The 22,896-nt window shown below is 42.4% G+C and overlaps 2 protein-coding genes across 3 annotated transcripts in view; both read left to right on the top strand.

The window, feature by feature from the left end:
* LOC114766102 (golgin subfamily B member 1) overlaps nucleotides 1-17,887 on the top strand; it is a 28,396-nt gene extending 10,509 nt beyond the window's left edge. The window contains exons 17-30 of one of the 2 annotated variants that reach the window (XM_028956716.1): nucleotides 567-700; nucleotides 1,083-1,130; nucleotides 1,472-1,581; nucleotides 1,715-1,883; nucleotides 1,992-2,096; nucleotides 2,211-6,932; nucleotides 14,214-14,371; nucleotides 15,013-15,082; nucleotides 15,177-15,302; nucleotides 15,433-15,585; nucleotides 15,735-15,835; nucleotides 15,955-16,089; nucleotides 16,237-16,351; nucleotides 16,645-17,887. In XM_028956716.1, coding sequence (XP_028812549.1) covers nucleotides 567-700; nucleotides 1,083-1,130; nucleotides 1,472-1,581; nucleotides 1,715-1,883; nucleotides 1,992-2,096; nucleotides 2,211-6,932; nucleotides 14,214-14,371; nucleotides 15,013-15,082; nucleotides 15,177-15,302; nucleotides 15,433-15,585; nucleotides 15,735-15,835; nucleotides 15,955-16,089; nucleotides 16,237-16,351; nucleotides 16,645-16,803 — 6,305 coding nt within the window. In that variant the 3' untranslated portion in view covers nucleotides 16,804-17,887. The remainder of the gene's footprint in view (nucleotides 1-566; nucleotides 701-1,082; nucleotides 1,131-1,471; nucleotides 1,582-1,714; nucleotides 1,884-1,991; nucleotides 2,097-2,210; nucleotides 6,933-14,213; nucleotides 14,372-15,012; nucleotides 15,083-15,176; nucleotides 15,303-15,432; nucleotides 15,586-15,734; nucleotides 15,836-15,954; nucleotides 16,090-16,236; nucleotides 16,352-16,644) is intronic. The other variant, XM_028956717.1, reaches the window with a different exon arrangement.
* A 708-nt stretch (nucleotides 17,888-18,595) lies between these two features.
* Nucleotides 18,596-22,563, top strand: LOC114765894 (actin, alpha cardiac muscle 1-like). The gene is made up of 9 exons (XM_028956414.1): nucleotides 18,596-18,734; nucleotides 19,490-19,640; nucleotides 20,221-20,349; nucleotides 20,443-20,553; nucleotides 20,640-20,724; nucleotides 21,003-21,164; nucleotides 21,722-21,913; nucleotides 21,994-22,175; nucleotides 22,281-22,563. The coding sequence occupies exons 2-9, from the start codon at nucleotides 19,512-19,514 to the stop codon at nucleotides 22,422-22,424; spliced, it is 1,134 nt and encodes a 377-aa protein (XP_028812247.1). The 5' UTR covers nucleotides 18,596-18,734; nucleotides 19,490-19,511; the 3' UTR covers nucleotides 22,425-22,563.
* The last annotated feature ends 333 nt before the right edge of the window (nucleotides 22,564-22,896 follow it).

Here is a 22,896-nt window from a genome sequence, read left to right as displayed (position 1 = left end):
TGCCTTTTATAGATTTAGCGTTTATATGGGGCATGTGCGTGCTGGTTGAACTGCCTAGTCTTGGTTCAGTAGAGCGTGCTGCTGTAGTCCACTTGGGGCACTTTGAACTTTTGTCGGTTGTCCTGTAAAAATTGGTTGGCAAAAGGACAACAGCTGGTAAGTTGCAAGTTTTATGATTACGTTTCTCATTTTGTTTAACCGGTTAAGGGTTTCTAAGTGTTTCTAAGGAATGAGAAATACTCATTCATGAGTATTTATCATTTGACTTTCAGTTAACCCTTAATCACTCATGCTACACTTGCCATTTTGTCAAAACACTGCATGTGACCCTGAATGAATATTTATTTATAGCTGTATTACACATTTCAGACAGGAGATGCTTGTGTTTTTGGTCAGAAGGCCATGCCTATTGCAGTTCTTTTGGCATGTAGAGTGATGCCAAATACTGACCCTTTGTATGTATAGGATGTGCCATGCATTATGTTGAAAATTTCCTGTCTGAAACTCATTATGGGTGTTTCAGATGTGATTGGTGGGGTCTGATTGGCTGTGTCTGTAACCTGTAGAAGGCCTGAGGTCAGTAGTGGAGGAGCTAGAGCTGGAGAGAAACCAGCTCCAGGAACAAATACTGGCTCTGGAGGAGCGCTGCCAGGACCTGGAGGACCGGCGGCAGCTGCAGTCCCGTATTGAAGCCCTACAGGTACAGTACTCTTTTACAACCTAATGCCCTGTGCACAGAATCAGTTCTTGCATGGTAATTATTTTTTCCCACATCTGTTAGGGGAAAAATTAATGCACATCCCTGCATGTGCAATGGACAAAAACGTAAAATGGCTAAACCTACATTTTAATGGAACCCCTCTAATATATATTTTATTTTTTCTACCCCATTTACCACATTAAAAGATTACAAAATTGCAAATTGACATGCAATGAGTTTTCACTCATTCAGGTGGCCATTTAGTGCATCCTTTTCTATTTGCTTTCTTACTATTCATATCTCTGTTATTTTAAATATTTTTAAAAAAATGCATGTTTTCTGCCCAAGAACAAGGATTTTGTAATGCACCCCTCTAACACAGGTGACGTTTGATGTAGATGAAGAAGGGCGGCCATTTTGGGTTTGTCAGGTGTGTGTGTGTGTGTGTGTGTGTGTGTGTGTGTGCTCGTGCGCTGATGAAACACCTCTGATGGTGGCAGCTAATATGTTTTCTGGGCTTTTATTTTGTTTGACTGTCTCAAACTCCCTGTCCTGTGCCACTTGTGTGGGTGTCAGTTCACATAATTGAACCTAATCTTCCACCAGCTCACCGGGTGTGAAATCTCATGTGTACTTAATTTTAAAAAGAAGCAATCAAAAATGGGGAATATTTGTAAGTTTGAATCCTGCAACTTGCTTGTGTGCTGTGATGGTTAGTGAGTTCCCTCCATTTTTTTTAATCACGTGCATTTTATTGCTTTTATTCTGCAGAATGAATCAGAACGGCTACAGGCTCAGGTGTCCAGCCTTCGCAGTCAGCAGATGAGAGAAGCAGAAAAACACCAGCTACTTGTTTCAAGTCTCAATGAGCAACTTAAAGGGTAAACATGTCATGAACAGTTTTTGTATTACTGTATGTTTTAATATTGGCATAATTAATTATTCTGACGTCATATTCAGAAATTAATTACATGAGAACAGAAATCATCTCTACTAATTGGTCTCTGACTTCAGACTAAGTGACACACAGGAGTGCCTGGAAAGCTCTCTCATGGAGAAAGAGCACACTCTTGCTAAAACCTCAGAGAAACTGGAGCTGATCGATAGTCTGCAAGATTCTCTGAAGCAGAAGGAGGAGCAGTACAAGGATGTGGCTGATAAGCTCATACAGACAGAGCACAATGTAGGCAGTTATCTTGTTCTATCTTTTTTTCTTTCTTTCTCATTACATTTTGTTTTGGATTTTGTTGCAGATATGTAACTAGTTTACACGTCATGATTCTCATTTCAGCTGTCTGAAATGACAAAAAAATTTAATACCTTCGAGAAGCAGTGCACTGACTTGAAAGTGACTGTCACAGAGCTTACACATAAGCTGTCTTTGCTCAAAGAAAAGGTTAGTTTATCATTGTATATTTTTATTATGAATGATTACTGATTGTAAGCAACATTTTTACATATATTTAATTAAGTAAAACTAACATGTTCACGTTTTATCTAAAATTTGTAGACCCAGAAGCAGGAAGCTACAAATGAGTCACTGCAGACTGAATTGGATCAAACAAATGAGGAGCTCGACAAGTTAAATACTGCACATTTGGAGGAGAGAGCAGAGTTAATTCATGACCTCCAGAGCTGTGAAAGAGAGATTGACAACCTCAAAGACATTCTGATTGACAAGGACAAAGAGATCAATGGTCTCTCTGGAAACATGGCAGAATATGCTGATCAAATTCATGGGTTAAAGCAGGAGATAAAGCAGAAAGATGAGGACCTCCTGCGCACAGAGAATGCCCTGAGAAAAGCAGAGCGTGAAGCTCAGATCATTAGAGAAACGCAGTCATCTGACCAGCAGTCACTGAATGCTAAGGTAGCAGAATTGCTTGAAGAGATGAAAGACACGGAGAGTGAACTGAAAATAGCAAGAGAGCAAAAGGATTTGAAGATGCTGGAAGCTGAGGACTTAACTAAACAAGTCAGGGCGGACAGACAGACCATTCAAGACCTTCGTACAGAAATACAAAAGTTAAATGTAAATCATTGTAGCCATCTCACAGAATGTGAAATTCAGATTTCCTCCTTGAAGGACCAGCTCTCCGTGGCCTCAAAGAAACTGCATGAGGCAGAGAGTCTCCATTCACAACTAATGGAGACTGCTGCATCAAATGAGAAACTGAAAGATCAACTTCATGACAAGGCGCAAATATATGAAAAAGAGCTGAAGTCCTATAAGGATGAGCAGAACAAACTTCTTGCTGAGGTTTCTAAACATAAAGGTGAGCTTCAGTCTCTGTCAAAGCAACTTGAGGAGCAGGTACAATCTCAGGAACAGGTTGAAAGAATGGTGGAAGAAAAATTAGGACTGATCACTTCACTGGAACAAAAACTGAAAGACACACAGAAGGAATCAGAAGGTGAAAGGCTGAAACTCAGTGCAGACCTTAAGGCCAAAGACATTGAAATGGACAAGATGAATAAAGAGCTTGCAGATAAATCTGAAGGATATTTGAAGCTGGAAACACAGCTGGATTCTCTGCGGGCTGACAACCAGGAAGTACAAGCGGCTTTTGAGAAAAGAAGAGAAGAGTTTATGGCTCAGAAGAAACTTGCGGAGGAGCTTTCAGAAAAAGTTAGAGATGTTCTTGAGCAGAACAGCAGCATGCAGTTAGAAGTTAATAAGCTAATGGTGGAAAATGGAAACCTGCAGCAGGAAATAGCAGAAAAGTTCAAGTCCTTTTCCGAACTTATGCTGGAAAGAGATTTTTTGTTGAGCAAAATGGGTGTTCTTGAAGCGGAGCATTCAGAAAAGGGTAAAATAGTAGATGACAGACTGTTAGAAAAGACAAATGAATGTAATCATCTCTCTAAGTTGCTTCATGAAAGTAAAATGCATTGTACAAGTTTACAGGATCAAGTCAAAAACACTCATTCTCAGGTTGACCATCTTAATTCTGGCTTGGAAGAGAAAGATAAATGCATTGCTGACCAGAATATACAAATTCAGACCCAACAGAGCCAGATAAGTCAGCTTCAGGAGCAGGGGGCTGCTCTCAAATCAGGACTCATTGAGAAGGACAACATGTTGCAGGAGCAGGCAAGAGAATTCAAATCGTTGCAGGTTGAACTCCAACAGCTGAAACAGGCTTGTTCTGAGCTACAGAATGAGACGGATGCGATCAAAAAGGAGTGCTCGCGACTGACTCAGGTTCTTGACGAGAAAGAGAGTTTACTACAGACCAAGAATCAGGACTGCCAAAGCCATATAGATGAACTCAACAAGAGGAACGAGTCTGTGGTTTCACTCAGCAGTCAGTTGGGAAATATGAACGAAGTTTTTGTGAAGCTGGAGACTGAAAATGCAAACCTCAAAGCTTCTCTAGCGTCTCATGTTTCTGACAGCAGTAAATTAAGTGAAGCTTTGGGTCTGAGGCAAGAAGATATTGCTGCTCTCCAAAACCATGTTCAGACCGTAACAGAACAAAATCGGCAATTACGAAGCCTTTTTCAGATTAAAGAAAAAGAGTTTGTTGGCCTGCAGCAGATTGTGGGCGAGCTAGATAATAAAGCTGCTGGCCTGCTGGAGCAGAACAGTCAACTTAGCTCTCAGATCTGCAGTCTAACAGAACAAAATGAGAAACTCGGACAGGAACGTGATGAGAAGTGTAAGCAAATTTCTGACACGGAACAGGAGAATGTGGCTTTAGAGCGTAAATTAAGCGGTCTGGAGCTGCAGCATTCTGAAAACCGGAAAATTATTGAAGGTCTGATGAAGGACAAGGAGCAGTTGTTCAAAAACAAAGAAACCATATCAGAGAATTTGCTGGAGAAGACAAATGAATGTAGTCGTCTGACAAGTTTACTTAGGGACCTTGAGGAAAACAGTGTTTTTCTAAAGGAACAGGCTGATTCTGCCAACACTCGGGCCAATAACCTGGAAAGCACTCTTGCTGAGAAAGAGGAAGAAATTGCCGAGAAAAACGCCCAGAAAGAATCCCAACAGAGCCAAATAAATCAACACCAGGAAACCCTGAATCTTCTTCAGGAACAAGGAAGGGCCCTCAAGTCTGGCCTCATGGAGAAGGACCTCCTATTGCAACAAAAAGCAGAGGAACACAGTTCTTTGCTGGCTGAAATTCAACAGCAGAAAGACACCTTTTCTAAACTTCAGAATGACATGGACACTCTTAAAAGCGAGTGTTCTTCTTTGAGCCAGAATTTGGAAGAAAAAGACATGATCATCAGCAGCAAGAATCAGGAGTGCCAAAGCCATATGGATGAGCTTACCAAGAGGAATGAGTCTGTTTTCTCACTCAGCGGACAGTTGGCTGATATAAATGAAAATTTGGCAAAATTAGATGAAGAAAATGTAATGTTAAAGGGCTCTGTGGAGAACTACAGTTCAGAAAATGCCAGGCTCAGGGAGGAGATGACCAAAGTGCAGTCTGATTTTGTGGATCTTCAGGACAGCAATCAAGCACTGAAGGAACAAACTCATAAACTGAAAGCCGAAATCCAGAAGTTTGCAACAGACGCATCAGTAAAACTGGAAGAGATGACTTTTCTTAAGAATGAGTTGTCTGACAGAGATAAGTTTCTGAACACTTTAAGAGAACAGATGGCTGCCACAAATACTGCCAAGCAAGATCTGCAGCTGACATTGCAACAAAAAGACGACTCTCTCAAGCAACAGGAGATGTTCATCAAGCAGTTGCAGGCTAAGTCTGTAGAGGGCGAGGGCCAAATGAGCCAGCAGATGGAGACCATCACTGAACTACAGAAAGAGGCACAGAGCCTCCAGGCTGCACTACAGAGCAAAGATATGTTGCTGCTAGAGAAAGAACGAAACCTGACTTGCCTCAAAGAGACGTTAGTTTCTGAATCCGATAAATCTCAATCACAAGTGAGTTCTTCCAATGAGATTATTTCTAAACTTCAGCAGGAACTGAAGGTAGCTTTGGAAACGTCCAACCACTTGACTGAGAAGATATCTCAACTGGATCTTGAGTTGAAGCAGAAAGCAGATGAGTGTCTGACCATAAAGGAACACATTTCAAGCCTGGAAGATTCTCATTCCCAAATACAAACTCAAATGCAAAATCTGACTTCAGAGTGTGATCACCTCAAGAAAACTCTGACCAAAAAAGAACAGGACATTCTGAATATGAAGAGCACATCTTTAGCTTGCACTACTAGCCTAAACGAGCAGCTAAAAGCCAAAGAATCTGAGTGTGACAGTTTAAAAGAACAACTCTCTGGATTGAATGACACAATATCAAAATTGAACATTAGCCTCAGAGCCCAGTCTTCAGAAATTTCTTCACTTCAAGAAGCCTTCAAAGATAGCACAGATGCTTTGTTGGAGCAGACCAAAGCTGTTCAGGACCTGCAGAGAAAGGCAGATGAATCTGCTTTATTCAAGGCTCAGTTTATGGAAAGTACTGAATTGGTTGCACAGTTACAGGACCAGATCCAGGAGCTCTCTATGCAGTCTACCCATTTGAAGGAGATGGCTGAAGAAAAGCAAAGTGCCTTAATGAATCTTCAAGAAAAGTATGCCACTCATTCAGAGGAGCTGCACAAATGTAAGACTCTGTTGTCTCAAAGGGATGAAGAGATCTCAAATCTCCAGAAAGCCCTTAAAGATTGCTCAGAATCCTCTCAAGCTGCTGAGAACATTGCCAACTCTCTTAGGCACGAGTGTGCCTTACTCCAGGATGAAGTCCAAAACCTTAGAACCTCCAGTGCAGAACTCTCAAAACAAAAGACTGATGCGCTCTCAGCACATGAAAGAAATTCCAGCTCTTTAACCGTTGAAATTGAGATGCTCAAATCCCAGCATGTTCATGTGGCTGCTCAGGTCACTGCTTTGACAGAGAATCTTGAGCAGCGTGAAATGGCTCTTCATGCTATTAATAGTCAGTATTCTGCTCAGGTGAAACACGCAGAGCATCTGTTATTGGAGGTAGAGAAGTTAACTGAACAAAACAGGAGGCTACAAGAGGAATTCAGACTAACAGAAGATGATCTTAAGATGAAGCTTAACACGGAAGCTAGTGAGAAGGAAGCTTTTGCTGAAGTTGCGGTTAAAGATAAAGCAGAACTTGAGAAGAAGTACAAAAATCTCATTCAAAAGATGGAGGATCAGTTCCAAGCCCAAATCCAGCAGCAGACCTGTAACATGAGTGAGACTTTGAAGAAAATGGAGTTGGAAAAGGAACATCTTCATGCCCAGGTTAGTGTCAAAGCTGAAGAAATCATGGAATTAAAATCTGAAAGTAAAAGAATTGAGCAGATTCTGCAGGAGTCAGAAAACGAATGGCTTTCAGTCCTTGACAAGGAGACTAAGGAAAAGAGTAATCTCCTAGCGCAGCTGCAGACTTTTGAGAATGAACTAACATCAAAAGATAGAAAAGTCCAGGATTTGAAACAGGACTTAGATTGTCTGAATGAAAAGCTGACAGAAGCTAGCCTAGCACTTGAACTTGGTTCTGATAAATTGAAAGAGAAGGAGGCTGATGCTTTAGCTTGCAGAAATAAACTTGAGGAGATTTTATCAATTGTACAATTAAAAGAGAATGAGAATCTTGAGTTGAGGCAGATTGTACAGGAAGCCAAGGAGGCATTAAGAAATCTAGGGTTAAGTAAAGAGTGTTTTGATCAAAATTGGTCTGACCAGTCGCAAACCATGTCAGATAAGCTACCTGTGTTTGAGGAGGAAAAGATGTCCTTACTTTCTTACATTACTCAGCTACAAGAGAATCATAGTTTAGAAGTGTCCTCTTTAAGAGAGGAGCTAAGTGGTCTTTCGCAGCAGTTACATCAAAATCAATCGGAGCTCTTGGCTAAAGAAAAAGAATGTAGGCATGAGGATAAGCAGCTTGTTGCATTGCAGGAACAGGTAGAGATCCTTGAGGGCCAGCTGCTGGACGAGACAGAACGGCAAAGTGATTTAACCATGAAACTGAATACTTCACTCCTTGAAATTCAAAACAAAGAAGATAAGATTAACTTCATGAACATACAGATAAGCCAGCAAAAGGAACTGATTTCTAGTCTCAACAACCAAATGAAAGAGAGAGAAGCTTCTGTTACACAAGTGGTAACATCGGCTCTAAATGAAAGGATGACATTTACAGAAGAAAGAGATGATCTCATGTGTCAAATAAAAATGTTAGAAAAGGCTCGTGGTGACACAGCTAAAGAACTTGAGGATATCTGTGCTCATTTGGAAGTAAAAAGTGGACATCTGTCTCATTGTCAGAGTCAGCTGGAAGCAAAGGATATCGAGAATAAAGAATTGGTGAAAGAAAATTATGATCTGAAAACCCAGATCAACAAATTAGTACAAGAAAAGGATGGAATTAAGAAGAAGCTCCAAGCTGCATTGATTGCAAGGAAGGAATTACTGAAGAAAATTGAAGACCTACAACACTACAAGGAAGATGGTGCAAAATGTGGCAATGAGCTTTCAGAAATGAAATTGAAAGTTGAACAGCTCACGGTACAAGCTCTACAATATGAAGCTGATGTTGACAATCTACAACAACAGATTAAATTGAAAGATAATGAAGTTGCTCAATTGGTGCATGTAATAACTGAAAAAGAGCAGCTGACCGAGGAGAAGGAAACAATCCTCCTAACGTTAAAGGCTGAGTTGCTTGAGCAAAACGGCAGTTTTATGGCTGTCCATAATACTCTCAAGGAGAAGGAAGGCATTATTGACCAACTTAAGACTGCGATCGTGGAGAAGGAGGAAGCAAGCAGTCAACTGCTGAAAGAACTAGAGCATCTCAAAGATGAGATGACTAAAAAAGAAGGAAGTTTCAGAGAAGAAGTGACAAATTCTCAAGCCACGACCGCAGATATAGAAAGTGAATTAGCCAAAGTAACAAAAGAAAAGGGCATTCTGCAGAAGAAGGCACAGGCTGCATTACTTGCTCGAAAAGAAACCTTGAAGAAGACCCAGGAGAGTGAGAAGAAGTACATGCAAGAGATATCTGAATTAAAAGAACGTTTAGAAGAGGTCTGTCAGCAGACAAATGAATTTAAGTTAAAGTATGAAAACACAGCCCAAGTGCTGGAGGACATAACACAGACCTATTCATCTAGTCAGAATGACCTGGAAATGCTGAGAGCTGATGTTGAGCAGAAAGACATCATGCTGCAAGATCTACGAATGGCCTTATCTGAGCATGAGAGAAGAGCCAAAGATTCTTCTAATATCCTCGAAGAAATGGAGCTCCTTCAGGTTAATTTTCAAGACGTCACTTCAGAGATGGCACACAAAGATGAATCTCTGGCATTGCTGGAACAGAAGTCCCAAGACCTGGCTTCTAAACTGGCATACATGCAGTCTGTATTAGAAAAGGCTTATGATGAGATTAAAGAGAAAAACAGTCATCTGGAAAAGCATGAGTTGACCATTGACAGACTCAAACAGGAACATGACCAAGTACAACAAGAACTGTTGGAACAGCAGCAGCACCTAAGCATATTTCACCTTAAAGTTGATGAACTTAAAGAAAATCTTGAGGCATCCGAAACTGAACGACAACGGCAGTCATGTGAATTGGAAAGTGCTGCTAAAAACCATGAAGAAGAAAAGATCCAGATACAATCTGAACTGCAGCACTTACTTGCAACAGTTGTCCAAAAATCAGAGGAACTCCAGACTCTCCAGAACGTTTCATCTGAGACTGAGCTCCAACTTAAAGATGTTCTTTCGAAGTATGGTGACTCCCAGGCGGAGGTAGAGAGCTGTAAACTGCACATTGAAACCCTAGAACAAGAAAAGAACTGTGTCATCACAAATTTGGAAACCGCAGAGAAAAAAGTGACTGCACTTGAGTCATGTCTAAAAGAGCTTCAGAAAGAACATTACAATCTATTGGTGAAAGTGGAAGTAATGGAAGAGAAGCAATTATCAGCAGTGGAGTGTGAATCTGTCAGAGTTCCCCCGGAACAAATAGACCGTACGGATAATGGTAATGAGGGGGAACGCGATCTGGTTACTCAAACAGCGATTGCAGAAAAAGATGATCTCATAGCCTCTCTGGAACAGCAGCTACAAAGGCAGATCCACTTTCACGAGCTTGAGATGGAGAAGATGAGAACAGAAGTGAGCGAACTCCAGAGAAGTTCTAGACCAGAGGCAAACTTGAATCAGGCCATGAATGAAAACAAATCAACTGAGCAGCTGACAAAGAAACTTCAGGCTGCTTTGATCTCCCGCAAAGAAGCTTTAAAAGAGAATAAATCATTGAAAGAGAGTGTCCAGGCACTGTCAACTGAAAATGAACAATTACGTACCACGTCTTCAGCTCTTGAATGCTTTGCAGCTGAGCTAAAATCCCAAAAAATGGATCAGGAAATCATTTTGTCATCTCTCAACACAGAAAAAGAAAGACTTGTTTCAAAAATCGAACGAATGTCAAGCGAAAACCACAATCTTTCAGCAGCTTGTGAGAGCCTTAAACTTACGATAGAGAACATTACTCAACAGAAGCAAGCTTTCTCATGTCAGCTGGAATCATTGAAGGATTCCCAGACTGTGGAATTGTCAGAATGGAAATCAAAGCATACAGAGCTGAAACAAGAGTATGAATCTCTCTTGCAAGCGTATGAAAATGTCAGCAGTGAAATGGATAAGATGAGGCAAGTTCTAGAAGGGGCCCGAAGAGAGAGACAAGAAACCCTCCTTAAAGCTCACAAGTGTGAATCAGATAAGGAGAGCCTGGAGAAACGCCTCAGTGAAGTGGAAGAAGAAAATGAGAAAATGAAGGAGAAAATGAGAAAATATGCAAAATCCAAGCAAGAGAAGATCGAAGAGCTTGAAGAAGAAAATGGCAAAATTAAAAAAGTCCTTGATGAGTATGAAGAAAAACAGAACTCTTTTGTTGAAGAGCTGACCTTAAAGAACAGGCGGTTAGAAACAGAAATTGCGACGCTTCGAAACTCTTCAGATGATCTTCAAGACCGATTTAGTGAAATTCAGGTTGAAAATCTGACTTTGGCTGAAAAACTAGCAAAAACAAGTTCAATGCTGGAAAAATGGCAGACTGAATCAAAAACGTGTGAAAATAACCTGCAACTCAAACTAAATGATGCTCTTAGTTTAAATAGTTCATTGACTTCACAGATTGAGGCTCAAAAAGGAGAAACTGTAGCTCAGCAGGAAACTCTTGAATTGTTCCAAAAAGTTAAAGAAGGTCTGATGGAAAAAGTCAAAGAAATGCAGACCGACCATGATGCTGAATTAGCAGAAAAATATAACACTGTGGCTGAACTTAAAGAAACGATAAGTAGAAATGAACAGGAGATCATAAACTTAAACGAGAAGGTCAGAATTCTGGAGGATGACAAATGTCTGTTCCAAGAGGAGCTTGAGAATGCCCAAGAGATATCTGACAAAGTAAAAAACGAGAATGAGTATTTAGAGACTGAAATTGTCAAGAATTCAAACAGAACTGATGAGTTGACTGAGATTGTGAATGTGTTGCAATCACAAAATGTGCAGCTGTCTACACAGTTGTCAGAAAGTAAAGAAGAAAAAGTGAAGATATGCCAGGAGAAAGAGGAACAGCAGCTCAAACTGATGAGAGAGTATGATGAAAAACTGAAGACATACCAAAGAGGGAATGAAGGCTCAAGGAACATGAAAAAAGAACTTCAAGAGCTGTTGAAGGAGAAGCACCAAGAGATAAACCAGCTTCAGCATGACTGCATTCAGTACCAGGAACTCATTTTGAATCTTGAAAGGTCTTTCAAGCATTCACAATCAGAACAGGACAAGCTAGAGAAAGAGCTAAAAGAAAAGTCTGAAAGAGTTAACAACTTGTTGGAACAAAGTACAAACACAGAAAATGAAATAAGTAGGTACAAAAATTCTCTGAACGAAGCCATGGAACATATGGCCGCCAGTTACATCGAGAGAGATCAGTTACGCCAAGAGGTGACCGAAAAGGACAGACTTCTGGAGCGTCATTTTCTTGAGCGAGAACAAGCACTTGAAGCATTACTAGAGCAGCAAAAATCCCTTCAGAAAGATCAACAGACTGAACTACAGAATAAAATTGGTGAATTGTTGCATCTAAAAGAGAAAGAAGCTGAGGTTGTGTTGTCATTAAGAATGCAACTTGACTCCCAAAATTTGCAGATTAAAACCTTAATGAGAGATAGAGAGACCAACTCTGCCAAAATGGCTGTCCTCTCGGCTGGACCTGAAAGTGCCAGCGCCTTAAAGCAATGGGAAGAAATTTTCCAAAAAACTTTGCATGAAAAGGACAGTCAGCTGCTGGAACAAGGCCATGTAATAAACAGACTATTTGATGAGATAAGAGGGAAAGTGAGGGTAATAAATGAACTGCAGGTTGCCAGCAAGAGACTGGAGAGATCTTTGGGTGAGTACACATTAGCTGCATCAGCACAGCAAAGACAGCTCCTTGTAATGGGAGCAAGTAATACAGAACTTAATGAACATGTGGAGCGCTTAAGCAAACGCCTACAAGAGCAGAGTGCTTATGCTGAAAGAGTCGAAAATGATAAAAGCTCTCTTAACAGAGAGCTGAGTGAGAAAATGGATTCATTCACCCAAATGCAGTCTAATCTAGAATATGTGGAGAAGGCGCTGTCAAACTCAAAGTCAGAGCTGACTTCGCTGCAGTCTCAGTATGACCAGCTCCTGGTTGACTTTGAGAAACAGGAGGCCATGCTGCCTCACATGAAATTGTTACTTAAAAGCAAAGATGCTGAAATCTCCTCATTGTTGTCCTCTAGGGATGGGCAGATGTCAGGTTATTTGGAACAGCTTCAGGCTAATCATAGGGCTCAGATAGAAGGATACGAAAGCAGGATAAAAAGTCTATACAGAGATAGAGAAACGTCCAACAAAGAATTACGGAAATTGGAGGGCCAATTCAAAACCATAAACCTGAAAACTGAAAAGTCTATTCAGGAAAAAGAGCAGATGTCTGTGAAGATAGACTCCTTGAAGAATTCTGTAGTGTCCTTGCAAAGTGAAAAAGATGGATTAATGTCAGCGTATCGAGCACTTCAGCAGAGTGGGGCAAAGAACAAGGAGGGGTCATCAGAAGGAGATTGTGGTGCATCTAAGAGTCTTAAGCAGGAAATAAAGACCCTCCTTCATCAAATGGATGACCTGAATTCAGAAAATGCCATGCTAAAAGCACAATTAATCAGATACAGAGAAGACTTAAATCAAGTCTTATCCCTGAAAGACAACCAGCTAAAGGAACTTCTCAAAAAGCAGCAAGACTCAATAAGAAATCTGGAAAAAGAGAATGCTGTACTTCAAAGGCAGCACCGTGAATACCTTGCTCAGCTTGAGGGGGAAAGTGAGACAATCAAAGTCTTGAAAACTCAAAATTCAAAGATGCAATCTCAGATCCAGGAGCTTGAAACCAGCTTGGTGACCTTGCACAAGGAGAAGTTGGAGGCGGATGAGGGCAAGGTGATTGCTGATTTACAGCAAGCGGTTGCAGCCAAAGCCTCTGAATGCAATGATCTTCAACAGAAGCTATTTGCCCAGAACGTTGCTGTAGATGACCTTAAACTGAGCCTGCAGCAAGTGGAGGGTGAGATGGAGAAGACGCTCGGAGAGGCTAAGAACAAGCACAGCAGTGAATTGAAAGCTATCGAAAGGGAGGTCGGCCTAATGAGAAACGAGAGGGAGACTGCAGACAGGAGGGTGGCAGAGTTGGCAAAGGATCTAATGCGGACTGAGCAGCTCTTATCTGAATCCAGGAGTCAATGCAAGGATTTGAAGTCGCAGAATGATTCACTGGGCAAAGCAATGGCTGCGCTCCAGAACGACCGGGACCAGCTCATTGATGACTTTAAAGTTCTGCAGAACCGATATGATGAGGAGCTCCGAGAGATGGCGGTTTCCCGGAACAAGATCGAGAAGCAGCTTGGAAACGCCACTTCAGAACTTACCACCCTAACCTCAGAACGAAATGTGCTCATCCAGAAGGCTGTGGCTCTTGAGGCTACCAACCCCCATGCTCAGTTGTGTGGCCTAGTAGACAACTTGTCCCGGGCAGCCTCGGAAAAAGAGGTTGCGCTCAAGCAAGTCTCCGAGCAGAACAGCACTTACAGCAAGCAAATTGCTGCGTTCTCTAAAGCGATGGCGAGTCTTCAGAACGACCGAGACCGCCTGATTGAGGAGTTAACTGGCGCTAGGAGAGCATTAGAGTCAAGGCAGCAGTCATTTCCTGACACAAACACTCCTGTAGCAGTGGAGGAGTTGAATAGCCTGAGAGGCAGTGTTGATGCCCTTCAGACTCAGAGAGATGGGCTGGTGAGTCTCCACGTGTTTCGCAAGGCTGCGTACTATACGTTTGTGGCTTGTGTTTTGCACTTGCAGCATGTGGCCCGTGTGGTAGTGCTTTGGCTTGACATGGCATTGGCATGCTGAGACGTTTTAGTTCAGGCAGGCCTCATTTGTCTCTGGAGACACTGTTTGTTGATTTTTCCCCCCCTTTTCTCCTCACAGCTGAAGGAAACTGTAAGTCTGAAGGCAGAAAATGCAGAGCTGAAGGATCTGAGGCTGAAATGTGACGACCAGCAGAGGGCGCTACACCAGACTCAGGCATACAGGCTTCAGTGTGAGAAGGATTTCACTAGTTACAAAGCTGAACTGGCTGAACTCAGGTAGGCAGTGCTCTGAGCATTAATAAAAAAAAAAAGTTCATATCATGAGAATTATACTCTTTCTGAGTAGTAGGCAATTCCCCTCATGGCGCCATAGGTAAACATACACAAATGGCAATCGTCCTTCTAGGCAGCAGAGGCCGTTAAGGTGTTATATTACAGTGTTCGGCTGTGCTCCTGTTGACTGGTTCATTGTAAATCTGCCTTCCTAGTGACAGATGGGGCATGGCTGATATGTACTTTCACAGGCTGCCCCCCCCCCCCCCCCCCCCCCCCCCCTTCACCTTGCTTTTTCCCATGCTGACCTCTTACACAGTGGTGACTTACCTTAAACCTCACTAACCCTATGTCAACTGTTACTTTTATTTTGTTTATGGTAAAAATACAGTTTGCCCATCTACTGCCAACATCATGCCTTTTTTTAGCTGTGGTTTGGGCTTGGTAGTGAAGTGGGTGTCTGTGGTGGGAAGTAATATATTTGGCATGGGCAGTTGGCAGTAGTGCACAGTTCCATTTGGCCCCCTGTGGGCTCATGGTACTAGGAACTTCGACTTCATTTCTTGGAGAATCACTGTGCCAAACAGGAAGATGAATCCAATGAATTAAGAAATATATATATAAAATTTAGTTTTTTCTTCCAGGGCTGAAAAGAGCATACTGCTTTCGGAGCAGCGCACTTGGAAGAGTATCCAGTCCTCCTACCCAGCTAAGGTGGTTGTCTGTGTGCATAAGGAAACTTTAAAGTAAAGAAAGTAAAGAAACTTTAGATCAACACACAGTTTTATTTTCTTGTGTAAATCCATAGGAGTCAGTGGCTCTTCTGGGTAAGACTGACTGCTCAGAGCACTTAGCTCAGCCACAGAGAGACCTCCAGAGCTGCGTGCAGGAAATCCATCAGAGAGAAGCACTCCTTGAGCAGCTCAATGCCAGGGTATCTCCTCACAAACACTGAATACTCCACACTCACCTCCCTCTCACGATATTAATTTACACACCTCACGACTGCCTTGAAATCATAGCCTCTAGGCTACAGTGTAGGTCATTGTGTCTGGTGTCTTTAGCTTCAACAGGCAGTTGATGAGAAGAATGGCGTCTCCTCCCAGCTGAAGGCTGTATCTCAGACACTAAGAGAGTCCCAGCTCAACCTGAATGAGCTGCAGAATCGCTGCTACTGGCTGGAGAGACAAGTTCAAATTCAGCAAGCTCCTACTCAGGTGAGTTTCTGTTTTACTGGTCACACACACACACACACACACACACACACACACACACACACACATATATATGTATGTATGTATGTATATATGTATATGTATATGTAAAACACACACACACAATGTAGTGATAAAATTGTGTTGTCCAGCGAGGGTCAGTGTCTGCTGAAGTGGCCCCAGGAGCACCACAGGAGAAGAGCAGCTCTGTAGTTGACATTGAAACAACAGAGACTCAGGAGCTGAGGAACAGGTGTGTTTGGGCATGAAATATGAATTTCTTTAGTTGTCTGAAGTGCATTAAATGAAGCATTATTGAACTTTGACTTTAGGTTGTTGTGGTTGAGATGTATCTCTACACATTTTTTCTAGATTGTCAATTGCAGAATGTCAGCTGGCATCTTCCCAGCAGATTGTATCCCAGCTCAATGATCGTTTGGAGGATGAAAGAGCCAGGAGGCTGGCAGCAGAGGAGGCTTTGGGATTCACAGAGGAGAGAGTGAAAAGGTTTGGGGGGCTCACTGAACTTTGAATATATTGAAATCCCTGTTTCATCAATAAACAAGCTAGCAACACACACCCTCCGTCATTTACCTTTCATCATTTGCATATTCTTTCATCAAAGTATTGTCATATTCTATTGTGCTTTTCTAGCATGGATGCCACATCCTCCAGATCCTCTCTGAGGGATTTCAGCATCCAGCTCGAGACTGAAGACGAGTGGGAGGCTTTGATCCTGGATCCTAACCAACACGTACTAATGCGCAAGGTCTGTTAATTAACTCCAGCATGACACTCTCGCACCCCTCAAAAATTGGATTTAGCCTGAATTACCATGAAAATAGCGGTAAAGAAGGCCTTGCAGTGGTGGCCCAGCGGCTATGGAAGCGGTCCCATGATCACATGGTTGCCGGTTCTGTGTTGCAGTGTATCACAGTGACAATCACTTCACTTTCCCTTTAAAAATAAAGATTGGGAAAAAAAAAAATTTAGTTTTGTATTAATAATTGTTTAGTAATAATATGGAAAATTAGGTCAATGTGTTTCTCCCTCTCCTTTCAGGTGAAAGGCGGGGTTCTGTCTTGTAAGCGGTGGCTGCGTGGGCGGAGCTTGTACTGCTCCAAGCTGCTGACTACCAGGGCCAAGTCACGCTACCTGTTCCTCTCCTACCTGCTCATCCTGCATGTTCTAGTATTTATGTGCCTCAGCGGTGTCCTCTGATAACACATCACCACTGTCACAGCGTGAAACCGTCGGACACCGAGAGCAGCAGCGTTTAACAAATAAGCAATTTAAATAGATTAGTCCTTTTTGATGTTGACTCGCATCGACACAAATGCCTGTACGTACATGACTACACTACAATTGCCTAGCTTGCACAGCTCAATGTTCACCTGCACGAAATAAAGGCATTAGGTTGTTGTGTTGCTGCTTACCACCACCCACAGACCTTTTGCTCATCTCAACCGCATCAGAGGCTTTGTGGCCCTGAGGGTCTCCCTCATTACTACCTGCTGAAGAAACTATGCACTGAACCCTAATTTATAATTTATGTCATTTCTGAGCAATCTAGCAGGGCTGGTATTTTCTCCCCTCTTTCTTTCAACATCTCTTTGAAAACTGTATGAGCGTGAATTCCTGTATCATATGTTCAAGAGTGAATGATGTAGTATATTTAACATCATTGAATACTGTATTAAGTTTTATTTCCAATTTTTTTTTTTGGGACTGGTACGATGTTTAATGACTCCATTGTATTTATAATTGTGTTCTGATTGTTTACATACATGCTGAATCACATAATAATGCTGTCCCACAGTGGGCTCATTCCCAGGCTTCTGTGTTTTGATCTGTAAATATGAAAATTATTTAAAGAAAATTTATGTCAAAAGAAAACTGCTATGTGCATCCAGGAAGTCCTATTTTATACATATGGTCTATTTTGTAAGACAAGAATCGATTTCAATGTAATGCTACATTCAAGACAACACAGATCTGTCTGTCAGGAACGTGGCACCTGCGGTTTTCACTGCAGGAAATGTTCTATTTGATTGGACCATCACATCCATAGTTTCCTGATAGTTAATGCTATTACTGTACTAATTAGAAATGCCTGCCATCCCTCTCATTGCTAATGCAATAATGGTTTCTCAGTTCTGAGTTGTCTTGAATGTAAGATACATTAGAGACACTGTTTAGTGGCCTTGTGACACTGTTTAGGGCTGAAATGTGTGCAATACTTTGGAGATATTCTCTGGACTGGGTGTGTGGTGCAATTAATTTTAATAAAGATAAATGAAAATGATTCCTTGTGCTTGACTTGATTATTTGCTTGTTTTTTCTTGTGTTCTTAATTTAAGAGTTACAAGCTTTGGTATATATGTTTCCTTCTAATGCAAGTTGTCTCATCATTCTTCCTGTCACACTATTGGTGGGGTCTACCAGCAAATTTCCTTTGAAGGTAGTGTGGGATAGTTGGAGGCTCCACGGTGACATTAGTATTTCCACATGCTGGAATGACATTGGCTCCTATGCTTGATTGACAGCCAGACAGTGAGACACAAGGCCGTAGTTGTGCATTCTGGCTGAACAAAAGCTCATTTATTTATAGTGAGTAGTGCTGCAGGTCAACAGCATGCCTTTGTGATGTGAAATCGCTGTTGCCATGAAACCCTATGTCTGTCCACACGTGTGATGGACGAATGATTGTCTCCATGCTGCTAGTAGCTGCTAACTGGTCTCACTGTTTTAATCAGCCACCGTGCATCAAATGAAACTTCAGGATACGGATCAAAGTCATTCCTTCACCCTTCAACCAACCGCAATAATAAATAGCAGTCTAATATTACACCCCTGATTGTCCATATTAGATTGAACCTGTCCTAGGAGAGCAGATTCCAGGCCCTCCCATCCAATGTCCTTCCCATGGAGGGAAAACTATGCCTTTATGAAGAGAGAGAGAGGGGGCGAGAGAGAAATCGAAACAGTGCACATCCTAAAAAGGCCTGGGGTGTATGGTGGCATTCGCCCACCCACGGGGGACGCAGCTGGCATGGTGCAGGGAGGACAGTCTATATATTTACAAACCAGGTGAGTGACTTCCTTACTCTCTCAAGGGAGCGACAGCACGTGAGCCTCCTCTCCTCTTCTGGGTAAGTAGTACATACTCAAGTCAATCTATTTCCAATATCGGAAAAAAAACCAACAAATTACTAGTCATTTACGTACAGCAAAATACACAGTATAAAAAACTGCCCACTTCCAAAAGACATTACTTTTTAGAATACTTACGATTGTGAAATAATTATGCATGAAAAACTATGCACCAATATGTGCAATTCATAATTTTAGAGTGCATTGATATTTGCTGAGAGTTTTATTACACCCGTCAACAGTTACAAGCTGCCGTGCACATAATGCATTCTGCATCCTTTTCTTTAAAGTGGTCTTAACCTGCTGAATTCTTTGTCACTACTCACTCAGTCTCCATTAATCCCACACAATTTAGAACTCGCCAGAAATAATGTGATTATAACAAGGACACTGCATTGGCATTGTTTTTATGATTTAATGATTTCAAGAATTCACCAACCGTTGTGAAACAGCCACAGCCATCATATTAAACACTACTGGTTCGAGATGCTGATATTATATTAGCCAGACAGCAGACAGATTTTTTGGTGCATTATTTAGCACATTATTTAGTCACATTATGTCTGCAGCAGGTCTGTGTATCATTTGTGTGACACCATTATACATTTGTCTTCAAATTAAAGAACAATTAAGGATAAAATGATATTTTATAGCTGTTTTATTGTACTGAGCTGATTAAACACATTTTACGTTTTTTGTTGAAAAAGAATGTGGCTAATATTAGACCAATATTAGTTTATTGTTCTCTCTGCAGGTCTACAGCTGTGTGAGTGAACATGTGTGATGAGGAAGAGACCACCGCTTTGGTGTGTGACAACGGCTCCGGCCTGGTCAAGGCGGGTTTTGCCGGAGACGATGCCCCCAGGGCTGTCTTCCCCTCCATTGTTGGTCGTCCACGCCATCAGGTAAGTCCACGACTGTCATTTTGTCATTCCTTGCCTGTGCCACATGGATAAATAGGCAGCCAATGAGCCCAATTAGCCCAGGACACCACAGGGCGTCCAGGAACAGGGTCACTGACCCCAGATCTAGGAAATGTCCTCTCATCCTTCAGTCTGGAGTGTTCAGTGAAGGCTCGGGGCACGTTGCTGTTCACACCTGCGCTAGAGCTTCAGATCCCGCAATTCATCTGTCGAGCAAATTCAATGGAACATTGCGTGTGATATTTATAGTCGCGCCGGCGATGACTGACAACAGTAAAGTCTATTATAGACCACAGAGACAGCCATGGCAAAGTAGGCACATCACAGAGACATCTGTTTAAGGGAATACTGCCGTCAAGGACACAATCTGGACAAAGGCATGTTGACCATTACTGGAATTTAACTGCAACATCTAAAGGACAGGCACTATGTGGCTCATTCTGATAATATTTAAATGTAAGATGCCTTCACTTCTGCCTGCCACAGCTTTAGTCGTGCTTGTTTTTATTGCGACCCACATGATGAGGTAAAATGGCCCTTGTGCTCATCTTTTCTCCCTCAGGGTGTGATGGTGGGTATGGGACAGAAGGACAGCTATGTAGGAGACGAGGCCCAGAGCAAGAGGGGCATCCTGACCCTGAAGTACCCCATTGAGCACGGCATCATCACCAACTGGGACGACATGGAAAAGGTGAGGGTGTGGTGCCCAGGCATCCATCCATCATCCTGTCGAGTGTTAGAACGTTGCTTACGAAACCCTATCCGATTCTGCCGTCTGCCTCAGATCTGGCATCACACCTTCTACAACGAGCTGCGCGTCGCCCCTGAGGAGCACCCCGTCCTGCTGACTGAGGCCCCTCTCAACCCCAAGGCTAACAGGGAAAAGATGACCCAGGTAGCTGCCCCAAGACCGTTTCTGCCCCACTGTTTCTCTGGTCCGACTTTCACTCACATGGTCACCTTTCTGGCTCCTCCTTGCAGATCATGTTTGAAACCTTCAATGTCCCAGCCATGTACGTGGCCATCCAGGCTGTGCTGTCCCTCTACGCCTCTGGCCGTACCACTGGTGAGTCTGTGTGTGCAAGACAGGGACAGTACACTTGGACAGCAGGAAATATACGGACTGTATCCCCCTGCATTTTCAGCAATAATGGTTTTCAATTCTTCCCAGTCCACTTGTGTCCTGTGTGGTTATAAAAATCACATTAACATTTAGCACTTGTAGTATCTTGTCATTAAGACATAGAAATAGTTAACAATTCAGCAGGAAATGAGCCAGACTGGAAGCGTCCCTTTATCATTAATAAACACAGTAATTGCATGTAATTAATATGGCACCTGCAGGCATTGTGCTGGATGCTGGCGATGGTGTGACCCACAACGTGCCGGTGTACGAGGGTTACGCTCTGCCCCACGCCATTATGAGACTGGATCTGGCCGGTCGCGACCTCACCGACTACCTCATGAAGATCCTCACCGAGAGAGGCTACAGCTTCGTCACAACAGGTGACAAACGAAGGATAGCACGCCTGTTACGTATTCTGTTACGAACGGCCCGATGTCTGATATATTCAGTACACAACTGTTTTAACGAGGAAGGTCACTGTTCAGTACCAAGTGCTGAAATGAATGGACAGCAGGTGTGTGTGTGTGTGTGTGTGTGTGTGTGTGTGAGTGTGAAAAGAGAGAGACAGAGTGCTCCATAATTAGAGGGCAACAGCTGTCCCCACAAACATAGGAAAACATGAAATGGCACTGGGGAGTTTTTGCACTGGACGGCTCATAAAAATTCTTTACTGAATACTGTATTTATAAATACAGATTATTCCCTTTTTTCAAGACTAATTGAAACACTGGCTTGTGTTTGGTGCCATAAATGTAAGTCAGCACCATTTTTTTTTTTTACTATTAACGAAAAAACATATTAATAGTAAGAGTCAATTGTGAGGGGGTGAAGTCAACAACAGTTTTGTTTGATGGTAATTCTAATGAAATATGTATAGGTCATTTGAGTTATTACAGTAACATTGTGTAACATTTTGCAACACCTTTTCTTCTGACAGCCGAACGCGAGATCGTCAGGGACATTAAGGAGAAGCTGTGCTACGTGGCTCTGGACTTTGAGAATGAGATGGCCACCGCTGCCTCCTCCTCCTCCCTGGAGAAGTCCTACGAGTTGCCCGATGGCCAGGTCATCACCATCGGTAACGAGAGATTCCGCTGCCCAGAGACCCTCTTCCAGCCATCTTTCATCGGTGAGTCTCAGCGCTCAGTTCTGAATTGGCCGCAGGATTGCGATGACAATTATTCAGTGGATTCATTCGTCTCTCACCAGGTATGGAGTCTGCCGGGATCCATGAGACCACCTACAATGGCATCATGAAGTGTGATATTGACATTCGCAAGGACCTGTACGCCAACAACGTGCTCTCAGGCGGTACCACCATGTACCCAGGTATTGGTGACCGAATGCAGAAAGAAATCACAGCTCTGGCGCCCAGCACCATGAAGATCAAGGTAGAGACATGAACTTCACAATCCAAAACTTGTTACTTACACTTACCCCCCAATCATGCACTGTAGTACTTATGCAAGGCTGCCTTTCTCTCTCAATGCTTGTAGATGATTGCCCCTCCTGAGCGTAAATACTCTGTCTGGATTGGAGGGTCCATCTTGGCCTCCCTGTCCACCTTCCAGCAGATGTGGATCAGCAAGGATGAATATGAAGAGGCTGGACCATCCATCGTCCACAGGAAGTGCTTCTAAGCAGCCGTGCCATCCCCCTCATTATTTCCTCCAGACCACATTCATCTGCCTCACCACTCTGAAGACCCTTGGACTAAATCAGCACAGTTCTCTGTCAGTGTTAATCTGCTCATATAATAAATGTTACTTGTTCCTCAAACTCCAGAGACACCTGAAATTACTGACTGCTCTGCTGTACCTGCTGTAACCTGGGTGAAAAAAATCTTTGATTTGTCTCTGTTGTCAGGGTAAAAGATTATCACAGCAATCTGGCAGAGACACAAGGGAGAGTTTTTACCACAACATTTACAAAATGCACTATGCACACGTATATTAAAATATTATCCAAGACAGTTATCATTGTTGATCATTGTCATTTAAATTATAATTATAGTTATTTCACAGTGTAGTCACACTGATTTGGATATTCACACGGCATAAGGGGTTATTTAATATAATAGGACATCATATTAACCCTTTCAGGCTCAAATTA

The sequence above is a fragment of the Denticeps clupeoides genome, chromosome 16, assembly GCF_900700375.1.
Source record: "Denticeps clupeoides chromosome 16, fDenClu1.1, whole genome shotgun sequence".
Lineage (NCBI taxonomy): Eukaryota > Metazoa > Chordata > Actinopteri > Clupeiformes > Denticipitidae > Denticeps > Denticeps clupeoides.
Note: the sequence above shows the minus strand (reverse complement) of the source record. Positions and strands in the feature narration are given on the sequence as shown.